The sequence below is a fragment of the Alternaria ventricosa genome, assembly GCF_023758065.1.
Source record: "Alternaria ventricosa strain BMP 2768 chromosome Unknown scaffold_3, whole genome shotgun sequence".
NCBI lineage: Eukaryota > Fungi > Ascomycota > Dothideomycetes > Pleosporales > Pleosporaceae > Alternaria > Alternaria ventricosa.
The window spans coordinates 729,151-742,606 of NW_026055683.1; the positions used below are offsets into that span (position 1 = coordinate 729,151).

At 39.5% G+C, this 13,456-nt stretch overlaps 2 protein-coding genes across 2 annotated transcripts; one reads left to right on the forward strand and one right to left on the reverse strand.

Annotated features, from left to right (window-relative positions):
* Positions 1 to 7,392: 7,392 nt before the first annotated feature.
* J4E93_002176 (uncharacterized protein) lies at positions 7,393 to 8,604 on the forward strand (the record flags this gene model as incomplete). Its single annotated transcript, XM_049340123.1, has 1 exon — positions 7,393 to 8,604. One exon carries the CDS (start codon positions 7,393 to 7,395, stop codon positions 8,602 to 8,604), a length of 1,212 nt encoding a protein of 403 aa, XP_049202445.1.
* A 2,431-nt stretch (positions 8,605 to 11,035) lies between these two features.
* Positions 11,036 to 11,984, reverse strand: J4E93_002177 (uncharacterized protein; the record flags this gene model as incomplete). The annotated part of the gene is made up of 3 exons (XM_049340124.1): positions 11,036 to 11,269; positions 11,318 to 11,630; positions 11,812 to 11,984. The coding sequence occupies 3 exons, from the start codon at positions 11,982 to 11,984 to the stop codon at positions 11,036 to 11,038; spliced, it is 720 nt and encodes a 239-aa protein (XP_049202446.1).
* Positions 11,985 to 13,456: the final 1,472 nt, after the last annotated feature.

Consider the following 13,456-nt stretch of genomic DNA (forward strand, 5'->3'; position numbering starts at 1 on the left):
ATATACCTAGAAAAGATAATAGTAGAGTAGACGCTTTTAGCTATAAATATAATATTATAGAAGCTAAATCTATTATAGATACTATAATACTTAAAGTTAATAATAATAAGTTATTAAGACTAGCTAAGACGCTAAACTTAATACTATAAGTTATTAGTAAAGTACTAGAAGAGTTATAAGAAGTAATTATTAAATAACACTATAATAACTCTATATATAGTTACTCTAGTATTACTAGAACTATAGAACTTATTTAATGTAACTATAAGTTTTTATATATAAAAAATAAAATTATAGCCTTTATTACTAAGTGCGTAGACTATTAGAAAAATAAGTATAGTACTTATATACTCTATAGAGAAATGCAGATAATAGAGCTATTTAACTAGCTTTAGTTAGATATCTCTATAAACTTTATTATAGGCCTACTAGTCTTAAAAGACTTTATAATATAAGTATTCTATAACACTATTCTTATAGTAGTAGATTATTTTATAAAGTAAGCTAAGTATATTACTTTTTATAAGAACTTTATAGTAGTGCAGCTTATATATATTATTAATAATTATATTATCTAATACTATAGTATTCTAAAGTTAATTATTAGTAATAGAGATAAGCTCTTTACTTTAAACTTCTAGACTACTTTATTAGCTACTATTAGAACTTAGAGAAAGCTATTAATAGCTTATTATTTATAGATAGATAGATAGACTAAGTAAATAAATTATATAATAAAAGTCTATCTACGTATCTATATTAATAAATAATAGAATAACTAAGTATTATTACTACCTATAGCATAGATAGCGTATAATAATAAGCTTTCTAAGTCTATAGAATAGACTCTATTCTACATAAACTATAAAAGATACCTAAATCTCTTTATACATACTTTTCTTAGTTAGAAGATAAAAGTAGCTATTACTACTACTAATAAGCTAAAGATAGTATATAAGTTACTTAAAGCAACACTTAAAAAGGTATAACGCTAGAATATTTTATATATTAATAAAAAATAAAAAATAGTACCTTAGCTAAAGAAGAGAGATAAAGTTTATTTACTTATAAAAAATTTTTATACTAAGTAACCTAATAAAAAGCTTAATAATATTAAGGTTAGACTATTTTTAATTTACAACTAGAAGAGACTAGTTATATTTATACTTAACTTTCTACCTAATATAAAAATCTACTTATAATTCTATATTAGTATATTAGAACTAGTAGACTTTAAGATATTACTCTAGAAAACCTTTTACTTTAAAATAGAAGAAGATAATGTCTTTAAGGTTAAATAAATTCTTAAACATTAATAATATAATAATAGAATAGAGTACCTAGTTAAATAGTTAGAATATAATAATAGTAATAATATATAGAAGCTAGATATAAACTTTATAAACTACTAATTACACCTTTAGAAGTACTATACCTAGTAATAGAGGTATTAATTAACCTTATTATAGTCTATATAGCTAGCAAGAACTCTATACTAATAGAAGAAGTAGAATAGTTAATATCTTATACTACTTTAGTTTTACTAGCTACCTCTATATTAGAAGCTAAGTAAAGCGCCTTTCTACGCGCTTATTTCTCTGCCTATTTTAAAATTTTCTTATTCTATAGTAACTGCGAAATTACTACTACTAATAACTTTTTATTATTATTAACTTTTTTTTAGTACTTTTTCTAAGTATAGTCTAAGAACTTCTAGAATATATTTATATATGTCTAACCTAACTAAGTGTACTTAGTATACTTTAGACAAGAATCTAGTATAATAAAATAAGTAACTTTTTTAAAAAAATAATAGTTATAAAAAGCTTTAGTAGAATAGTTAGCTTAAATAATTTTAGAGCTAAGGCGTAAGTAACGTTAGTAGAAAAAGAATATAACAACTACCTTACTTATAATATAGAGTAAGCCTTAGTTATTAATAGAATAATAAATTAGTTATATAATTTAAGAATAAATTTATAGAGAAGAAGAATAGTATTATAATTTAACTTAAGAGGCACTTTAGAGGTTAGCGTAATTACTTTAAAGAATTATACGTTATAGTTATAAAATTATAGTATAGAACTATACTATAGTTATATAACTACTTATTTATAAGTAAGATAACACTAAACCTATATAAAGTACTTATTAATAAGTATAAGTAGTTAAGCTAATAACTAGTAAGATATATTATTACTTATCTATAATTACTTATACGCTTATCTATAAGTATAACTCTTATTAAGTATATAGCTTAGGTACTAAACTCTTATAGCTTAGTATATTTAACTTTATATAAGACTTTAGTATTTAATCTAAAAATTATACTTTTTTCTTAACCTCTTATAATATTATATTATTTTACTAAACATACTATTATACTCTTATACTATTATATTAATCTTCTAATTATACTAGTATACTAACCTATTCTACCTTACTTACTTACTCTCTAAGAACTAACTCTTAGGTTATCTTAGAACAACCTTTATATTAATACGCTAAGATAAAACCTAAATTATCTAAAGTAGACGCTTTTACTACTACCTATAAGTGTATTAACTAGTATAATAAAAATTAAAATAACTAAGTCTAACTCTATATAGATTATTAGTTATATTTTCTATAGCTTAAATTAACTAAAATATATACCTTTACTATTACTATTAAGCTAATACTTAAAATAACTAAGTCTAACCTAGTAGCGTCTATTTAAATAGCTAGAATATTAAAAATATAAAAATAGCTAAGTCTCTAGAAGCTAGAATATATAAGTAGATATTCTAATATCTAAGTAGAAAGCTAACTAAGCTACTCTTCTCTAAGTTTAGCTAAACCTTCTCTAGCCTAGAATATCTTATCTTTCTTAGCCTTCTTAAACCTACTTATTACTAACTCTTATACTTCTTTTATAAATTCTTTTAATATACCTTATTATCTACTAGTATTCTTACTAATATAGACTTATAATTTTATAGTAGATTCTAACCTTTTCTAACTTCTTCTAAGCTAGTCTAAACTCTACTAGCTAACTTTAAGTACTTTATATTTTTTTATCTCTAGCTAAAGTCTAACTTTTACTTTAAGTAAGGTTATTAATAATAATATTCTCTTTCTATAAATATCTTCTAACTATAATATTATTAATATATATAACTTCTAACTATAATACTCTATACCTAAGACTTTAACTTTATTTTATATATTTCTAAACTAGTTTATACCTCTAGTAATAGCTTTTATATCTAAAGTAACTTATATATTTCTTTATATATAAATAAGTTTAATAAAGTATAGAATAATAGTATAATAGGTATAGCTTAGACTTATATAAGAGGTAATAATAATATAGTATAGTATTAAAGAATAGTGTAATAGGTGTAGCTTAGATTTATATAAAAAGTAATAAGAATATTAATAAAGTAAATAATAATTTAGCGTAGTAATTACAGCTTAGATTAATCTAGTAGATATTAGTCTAACTAAAAAATATTAGTATAATTTATTAATTAGATATTATACTAATAAGAAAGAAAAGAATAATTATACTTAATAAGTAAGATTAAGGTATTAATAAACCTATATATCTTAGACCTTTACTTTCTTAGCTAGTAGACTAATAAGCTTTATAGCTGCGCTAGTAGTAGACTATACTTATTAAGATTAAGAAAGCTTCTTTTAAAATTAACTAAGAATAGAGCTAGAGAAAAGAAATAGGTAGCTTAGAAGTAACTTTAGCGTTATTACTCTTTTTATTAACTTTAGCCTTACGCTTATAAAAAGTAGCTACCTTCTTAGTAGTAGTAAGCTATAGAAGGTTAGTAAAGTTTATTAAGTTATTACTATTACTTATCTAAGCCTAGCGTATATAAAATATTATACTACTTCTTATTATACTAGCTAGATACTACTTCTTATTAGTAGTAGCTCTAGCTAAAGTAATTATAACTTATATAAATAGATAATAATTAAGTAATTAAGCTTATATAAGCTACGCTTTTTGCTTATAAAGTATTATAGCCTTCTTAGTAGTAGGCTAGAAAAGGTTAGTAGAGTTTATTAAGTTATTACTATTACTTACCTATATATAGCTAAGAGAATATTATACTACTTTTTATTAGTAGTAGTCTTAGCTACTAAAGTAACTATAACTTATATAGGTAGATAATAATTAAGCGCTATAGTTATTATAATATAAGAATATTACTTCTAAGCGTTTACTACTTTAGTTATAATTTAAATCTAGTAGCTAATAGTAAACTATTAGTGTATACTTAACTAGGCTAGTCTTAATAGCTTTATTCTCTAGGTTTATCTTAATCTTAGAAGTAGGTATATAATAATTAAACGCATTATTATTATTATTATTATTATTATTATTATTATTATTATTATTATTATTATTATTATTATTATTATTATTATTATTATTATTATTATTATTATTATTATTATTATTATTATTATTATTATTATTAGTAGTAGTAGTAGTAGTAGTAGAAGTAGGTATAGAAGTAAAAGAGATAGAGGTAAGTAGGTAGTAAGTAGAGATTTACAGCGCTTTAGAGCCTATACTTATACTATTAGCTATTACCTAGGCGTAATAAAAGTAAGAGTAAATATAGATTATAAACGCTATAGTAATATATATAAAGTTATCTAATACCTAGATAGTAAGTAATATCTCTAGCTAATAGAATATAATATTAGTATAGACATTTTAGTAGCTAAGAGAATAATAAGAAAAGAAATAGAAAAGTGTTATAAAAATAAAAATAAGAATAAGAATAGTAAGCTATACTAATAAGTAATCTAGAAGCTTTGCTATAGTAGATATTTACTATAGTAACTACACGCGTTGTAGTAAAATATAATATTATTATAATTAGCTACTATAGTAGCTATTAGTAACTATTTAGATATAAGTAAAGTAAGTAAAGGTAAGATAGTAAAATACTAGACTTAGCTAACTAAACTAAAGCTTTAATAGTTCTATACTAGATTTATATATATTAAAATTAGTACTATAAAATACTACTCTAGCTCTCTTTATTAAGAAGGCCTATCTTAAATTAACTAATCTACTATATACTACTAATATATTCTAAGCACGCTAGCTTATTTACACTAAGAATATAGTTAAATAGACTAGTTTTATATATACTATAATATATTAAGCTCTCTATCTCTAGTTAGTATAATAATATCTTCTAGCTCTAATAATAGAGATAAAGTAAAGCGCGCACTTAATATTAACGCTAAGTTACTCTTTTTATAAAGTTTACTACTTATAATTCTTTACTATAATCTTTACTTATACGTATATAATAATCTTTATAAAGATTAAAGAAATAACTATAACTTTATTATAGGCTTAGCACTTCTAATAATACGTTTAGTACTAAGTATACTATAATATTACTTTACGTACTATAGAAGAGTAAATATAAGCTTATATGTTTTTAAGTAGAGATTATCTAGACTTAGAACTATATAGTATAATATAGTAGTACTAGTATATTATTATATAATATTATAAAAGTAACGTAATATAGAAAGTTAGATAGTATTATAATAAAAACGCGCTAGTCTATAGTAGTAGGTATAGTCTAGAGCTAGAGTAGCGTAGGTAAAGCCTTTTATAACTTTTAGAATATAAAAAAAGTAGCGTAATAGAAGTATTACTATTTTTATTATAGTTATAAGTGTAGAAGAGAGCTAGTAGGTATACGCGCCTATAGATAGGCTAGATCTCTAAGTAGAACTAGCCTAGAAATAGCTACCTAGAATACGCACGTAATATAATAAATTAAATTAGGCTTTAAAATCTATTAGCTTTTATTATAATAAAATAGTATTATAATCTTAATTATTATTAGTATACCTTATAGATAATAGTTGTATATTAAGTAATAATATATACTATATACTTATTATTTTATAAAACCTACCTATTATATCTTTGTAATAGTAATTAGTGTTGTATAATAGATTAGGTGCTAGATATAATTTATTTGCTAACATGTGCCTAATAGCTATTTAATATTAATATTTGCCTAATATGCTATTACGCTCTAACATCTAACAGATCTTTAACACATGCGCAAAATAACATATATTCTTAATATTATAGTAATAGACAAACTTTATAATTCTTAAAATATATTATAATTTACAATTTAATATTAAGCCTTGTTATTATTCTGTCCGCCTTACAGATCGCTATCGCGCAACCCGGGTTTGGCGGTATGGTATTAAGAGCTGACGAGGAGAGATTTCAGAGATCTGCGCAATTGCTCACTCACGTGATACCGCGTTTGGTCGCTACCGGGATAAATTCCTGGACGCACGATTGGTGCGGCATCTTCGGGTCTTCGCGTTTGAGACATGATGAACATGGTAGCTTCCGTCGCAGGAACTTCAGGCTCGAGCCCCCTTCTCTTCTTATACCTAGACCCTTTATCGATTGACCCGTTGGATGCATTGAAAGTCCTTCAAGAAATTCGGTGTACCTTGTCCTGAAGTACCTATCGACTATCTCATCGCCAGGTTCGCTTCGGAGCGACGCATCGGCGCCCATAACCTCCTACGCGTCGAAAATCCGCGTCATATCGCTCAACAATCGCTCCAGGCAGGACTAAACTTACTATTATACTCAATACGCAGTTCGAATGGAGCCGCTCAAAAACAAAAGCATCCTACTGGCATTGCTAGTTGCATTGCTGCTCCCGCCAAACGCGACGCGTGCGCGACACTAAGGTCTCGTCCCGCACTAACTTCGTTCGCGGGCGTTGGTTGACCCACTTCATTATGGGCATTCCGGGGTATGTGCTCCCCATGAGATTTGATCAACTAATAACGTTGACTCCTCACCACCAGTTTACGACGGTCAATCGAAGCATGCGAGGAGATTGTACCAATAGCACAGCTTGCTGAAGAGCACTATGCAGAATATGGAAGGCCGTTGAAGATCGCGGTCGACGAAGCAGACTGGAGATTTCATTCCGTGTCACCAGCCCAGATACAGGCGATGCGCAAGAGTCAGACAGCCTGGGGATTCTTCATACTGTTAGAGTCGATGACTAACTGCCTGACGCAGATGAGCCGCGCTGTAACCCGTTGGAACGGGGTATCTTTCATCGTATCTGCAAGATCCTTCCCTTGAACATCCGGCTCGTGTTCGTGAGCGATGGACCAGATGTTCCACCAAAACGTGGCCGAGATGCTGGACGCCGGGTGGATCGCAAACAACGTGCACTATTGAACGAGATCCTGGATGGGCTTGGAGTAGCTCATATCGAGGCACCTGGAGAAGCCGAAGCTGAGTGTTGTCGCTTGCAAACTCTTGGTCTTGTGGATGCTGTGTGGTCAACAGATTCTGATTGCTTGATGTTTGGATGTACCTTTTGGATCCGCGATCACCGAATAAGCACAGACACGTCAAAGAAGACCCAGCACAATGGCGAAACCAAGAGAGACGAGAAGCGGGTTAGAATGGTTCATGCTGAAAAGCTCAAGGAGAAATGCCGACTAGATCGTCAGGGCTGCGTGCTGTTCGCCATGCTTGCAGGCGGCGACTACAACGAAGGAGGCCTTCCGAAATGCGGTGCTGACAATGCCTTGAAAGCAGCCCAAGCGAGTCTCGGTCGTAGCCTTTGCAGCAGACAAAACCAAGACGAGTGTAGCAAATGGGGCGCTAATACCCTCAGTAACTTTTTTAAGAAGACAGCGCCGGGAATCACTGTCCCTCCGAACTTTCCACGATACGAACTTCTGCAGTTCTACAACCAACCTAAGATACATTCGGATGACTGGCTCCGGGGCCATGCTAGAGAGAATGTGGACTACGACCATCCACTTCGTGAGACACACTTGTTCCTCAAAGCATGTCCGCCAATCAACATGTTTTGGAAAAAGTACTTCAACCACGTCGGCCCCATACTGCTCTCTCGCATGCTTGCAGCATGGGACGAGCCGTTGCCTGGGACTGCTCCGTGTGCCCTCACTCTCGTGAACACCCGACAGACGGCTGCAACGGACCCATCATCTCACCCCGCTCTAGAGATGAAGGTCAAGTTCAAAGCGTTTGATATCACGAAACTGGATGTACGAGACCTAGCCGCATACGTAACACAAAGGGACAAGCCGATACCAGATATCAGCGAAGCACTGAGCCATATTGTCACTTACGAAATGCCGGCATTTCTCTTACGCAAGGTCTTGCCGATTCCCACACCGACAGTAACGAAGCCTAGTGGAGCAGAAGATTCGCTGAAGCGAAAGCATTCAACCTCTGGTGAGCAAGACACGAGCAGCCCAGTCTCATCAAAGAAGATGCGCCAGCCTGCCAAACCTGCAACTCCTGCCACAAAGCCCTCCAATACGTTTTCGGGTAAATCCGCTTCTTCTCCGATGCAGAGCAGTACTTTGGTCACGCCTTCAAAGCAATCGATCCAACATTCGCCCTTGGCTTCGACCACATCCCCCGCCACACCCGTGGATCTGTCAGGCGAAGTCGGCCTGCGAAGACCTCAGCCGCGAACACCTAGGCAAAGTCCGAGCGAGCGGTTCGCACTCTTGCTTCAAAGCGTCAAGAAGTAGTATGAGCTGTCCTGAAATTTACGTTCACCAAATGCGCATGCTTATAGTACGCAAAAAAGGACCGTGGGTATCATTGAATGAAAGTAGCTACAACCGCAAATTCTATGCCATCAGTGTCTATTGCTGTGGTTTGTACACCATACCTCCCGTCCTCGTATAAGCGTCTGTGCTCGCCGGCCCAGCCCACCGTCTGCTAACCTCCTCTCTATGCTTAACCTCCCTCTCGTTCTGCACAGTAACGCAGCAACAGCAGCAGCACCCCTTGAGCAGATCGCTCCCAAAACTGCCTTCAAGTTTATACGCGCGCCGAATACGTGTCCGTTGCAGCATAGGGAATAGCCACCACAACCCGCAGGAAAGGCCCATGACCATGCAGTGTCCATTCGTGGAGCTGTGGCCCAGCATATCCGTGGGGTCTTTCTTCGCGGATTTCTGGGACAGGCGGTACGAGGTGCGGCCGTAGAGGATGCAAGGGCAGAAAAGGCCTGTTAGGCAGGTTGAAGGGTCGGGGCTGCATGCGCAGATGCCGTTTGACCATTCGTGTGATTTCTCTAGCTCCATGTTTGGGTGTGATATCTGGCCTGGCTGGTGTGCAGCAAAATCGAGGCCGTTGGGGCCGTGTGCGGCGTCTGGAGAGAAGACAGCATGGAAGTTACTGTTCTGGTTTGAGAAACCGTGTGGTGAATAGGGCTCGTTCGGATACGGCGAGTTTCGGAGCGTGGGGGAGGTTGGATTGTCTCGTGGCTGTTCTTTTTGCATCGAGTTGGCGGAGATGGGGGTCATTGGTGTTTTGTGTGGTAGCGGCGAGGTTTGATGCGTGCCCGATGGCGGCGTAGGGGGGATGGGCGGCATGGCATACGTCCGGATGTTCGTGTTGATGGGTGACAGGTTGCTCATCTGCCGGGCGTGCCTGCTCTGCTGTGTCTCGACCTGTGGTATCTGATGAACAGGTTCTGGTTGTGGTATTGGCGAAACTGAGGAAAAGTGTTGCGCTTGCGGAGCATGCTGAGGCGAGCTGGGCGAGACGGGGGGTTTAACGTCATGCGCGTAAGACGGCGGTATGTAAGCTGTTTGCGATTGGGGCGGGTTGATCGGGAGCTGCGCGTCAAGCATCGATTGGGGGCGAGGGTCGATCGGCGTGTATCCCACTGGCGATGTTGGTAGTGAGATGGGCATGGAATGTGGCATGGGCGGATCATTCGGCGAAGATGTGTATACGAAAGCACGCATTTCTGCGGGTGTCTGCGCATACGAGAAGTGCCGTGATGAATCTGTGGTGATTTGAGGTTGCTGAGGCCGCTGAGATTGTTGAGGCTGCTGAGGTTGCTGAGGCTGTGCCGGCTGCTGGTATTGCTGAGGTTGTTGATACTGCTGAGGCTGATGCTGTGGTGCTTGCTGTTGCGGCTGTGTATAGGCCGGGGCATCATCCTCGAGAGGTTGCTGCCATGAGAACCTGTTGTGCTGCTGGGAAGTCATTTGAGGCTGGAGCTGCTGGTTCTGTCCATGCTGTCGGGGATCCATAATGCGCGATTGTCCTCAAAGGAAGTCCGCTTGCAACAAGGTGCTTCTAACAGAGAAGACGAGTTGTGTACTATATCGTATGTGAAACCGGTGTTTACTCTGAGTGTAGAGTCAGCGGGAGCATCCGGTGGCACAGTCGTTATGAGCTGTTGGAGGTGAGCTGGAATATGGGTGGGATCAAGCCGGGGGCCAGGAGGTCTGATATCAGGTCAAAGGGCTGCACGTCAGGTACATGCACAAGTACGAGGTCCAAAGAAAGGCAGCCCTGCATCAGAGCCGCCTATCGCTCCGGTTGGCTCTTGGCCATGCTTCATGTCATAGGCGAGCAGCATAGTGGACGCAGATTCGTAGAGCTCCCGCCGTAAGATGGCTCTCTTTTTAGACTTGCAGTGAGGCGCGGGCTTGGCCAATTGAGGTTGGAGGTGAGGTGTGACAGCGTTGTGGAGCGAGTCGGTCGGCGCTTACGGGTGGCTCGGCCCCAACGTGCAGACCAATCACGGGGCCCTCCCCTCCACTACGCGTTTTCGGCCACCGTTCCTGGGTCGCATTTAGGGCCCTTCTCTTGCATCCGGACAAAGGCTCCTCATAATTGGAAAACGCCGCAGTTCGAAGAACAACGCGCACAGCCCGGTGGCGCAGATACTGCGGGTCCAGGATTGTTCACGTGTTTCAACGCGATCGAGCCATGCCCTATGGTTGCAGTGTGATGATAGCACTGGGCACGTAGTCAAAGACACTGTGCTTGGAACTACACATGTACTGTCGCGGGTGAGACACATGATGGTCATGTTTGAAGTGGTGACAAGTTTGATTCAGGACTATACAAGGGCGGCGGAATGCGCGCTCGCCGTGAAGGTATTATATGAATCGAGATGGTATGGTGAGGATCGGGACGAGATAAGGGTATGATCTATGCGTCCTTGTCCTGCTGGGCCTTTCCACGCTCCTCCTTGTTCTCCGCGCCTGGACGCTCAGTGGAGACGGTTCCTTGCAGCTTAGCGGTTTCGGCAACGCCCTCGCCCTTTTTGCTCTTCTCTTCGTGCTTGGAGATCTGCGAGGTGTGGTGGGTGTTGTCGTTGGAGAGTCCCTTTTGCTTGCCAGACATCTCATTCTGGCTCTTGGTCTCGTCCTTGCGGGGGTCGGGCTGTGCTAGTTAGCATCCTGTGCGCAATGGAGATGTTGATACACTGACCTTGTCGGACTGGTCAGGAGATTGGCTGTCCTTCTCCTCGCTGTTCTCCTTGGTAGGCTTCTCCGGGTTCTGCTGATCGCTCTTTGGCTCCTCCTTGGATTCGTCCTTGGAATCGTCGTTGGACTCCTCCTTGGTTTCCTCCTCGGGCTCGTCCTCCTTGTTCTCCTCTCCGACGGTAGATCCGGTACCAGTCTTCTCGGCACCTCCCTCGCCGTGTGGGTCGCCAAGGGGGTGGTGTTCAGCGCCGTGGTTCGTGTCTTGGGTTAGGACAACGTAGAGACCAAGACCGGTGCCGACGACGGCTGAGGCCATCCTGGATATATCGGTTAGTATCAGGTATTTGATAGAGCTTGACACGATGTGTACACAGCTTGGCTGCTTTACGAAAGCGGAATAGCACTTCCACACGCCCCAACTACTCAATTCGAGGGCTGTGTAACATGCTACGTATCCGCATTCGCGCTCATCTGATTATCGAAACGAAATTGACATACCATGGGATATCGCTGCTCTTAGCCTCGCCTTCGGGACCGTGGCCGCTGGCGTAGGTTCGGCGTTGGACAGCTCGTTGCCATGGCTGGAGCTCGGCAGCGCGGATACACCTCGCCGGGCGAGCTGCGCGTGCCAATGAGGAAGCGCGGAGAGCAGAGGACCTGATGAAAGACATGGTGAAGCTGTAGAGAGACGAATTGAAGCTCGCGACGGGCAATTGATGGCAGACTCGGAGTTGGGATGCGCGCAAGAGAAAGATCACGTCAGTCAGAATTATCGGTACGTCACATTGTGGCCCCTGCTTCCGAGGTCTAGCTCCGCGTTCTCGCATCACGTGTACTCGACCTCGAATGCTCCTGGAGGTCCCGAACTTGCGTGAGGCTGCAGAGCTATCGCATAGCCATCATTGCGTATAGCTTCTTCTGCAATTTCTGATGAGAGGTGTGTTACATCGACATTAGGAAGACAGCATGTCGATGTCGGTGTTGACAATCACGTCCTGGGCCAACTATCAGAATGTGATTCATAGGATACGCGCATGAACAATTCATCATAGTGTGCAAATGAAAGAGACTATAGTGAAAACAGTGCTATCCGCTGAAGCGTTTGTAACAGCTCTTTGACACCCTGTCATTGCACAGAGGCCGTGCACGGGTTGGAGCTCTCAAAGCGACGCAGGCAACAATTGTCCAAAAGCTTCCATAGCGCTCTCCCCCTTCAACACGGCCACTGGTGCCTCCCTCCTATAATAAAACTGCAGCTTGCCCGCAAGCTTTTCGATTCCCCTCTCTCCCTCCCGCTCTCTACCACGCCTTTGAAGCTGTACAGCACCTTCAACCCCGCCAAAGCTGCCCCGCCACACCGCACGCGCCTCAGACGGCGGGCTCACATTTGTGATACCAGACGCGCGAAGTGCTGCAGGCCTTCTAAACACCAGCCATGGCGCCCTCTTCAGTCCCGCCCAACCCCACCTCCCATAATGTCGCCCAGCTGCTGCCCCGGTTCGCCGACGACGACCCCGATTTCCGCTTCATGGCCCTGAGCGACCTGCACGACATCCTCCTCACTGCTCACCCCGGCCTACTCCTCCACGATGATGTCGTCTCGGCCAAGACGGTCGAGGGTCTCCTCACAACACTGGTCGACACCAACGGCGAGGTCCAGAACCAAGCCATCAAGTGTTTGGGCCCTTTCGTCAATAAGATCAGCGATAAGACGCTGCCTGTCTTGATTGACAAGCTCTCTACGCTTCCCACCGGCAACACGGTCGACCAGTCCATACCCGCTATGGCCCTCCGCGAAGTCGTCATAACCCTCCCCCGTCCTACCACCGGTGCTGCGCGCAGCAAGTCGGTACAAGATGCATACAGCGCCATCAGCAGGGTCCTGATACCGCGTCTGATCGGATACAACGTTATACAACCAGCACAACAAGGTCTGACTCAACCGCCCAAGGGCATGTTGGAGTCAGACCTCGAGAAAGGCTCGGACAGCAACGCTCTCGACGTTCTCATTGAAGTCGCCAAGTGCTTTGGTCCTATGTTGCAGGATGTGGAAATCCAAGCTTTGCAGCAGATCACCTTCGCCATCCTCGAGCACGACCGGGCTAGCTCTATGATGAAGAAGAAGTCCGTCACTGCCATCTCG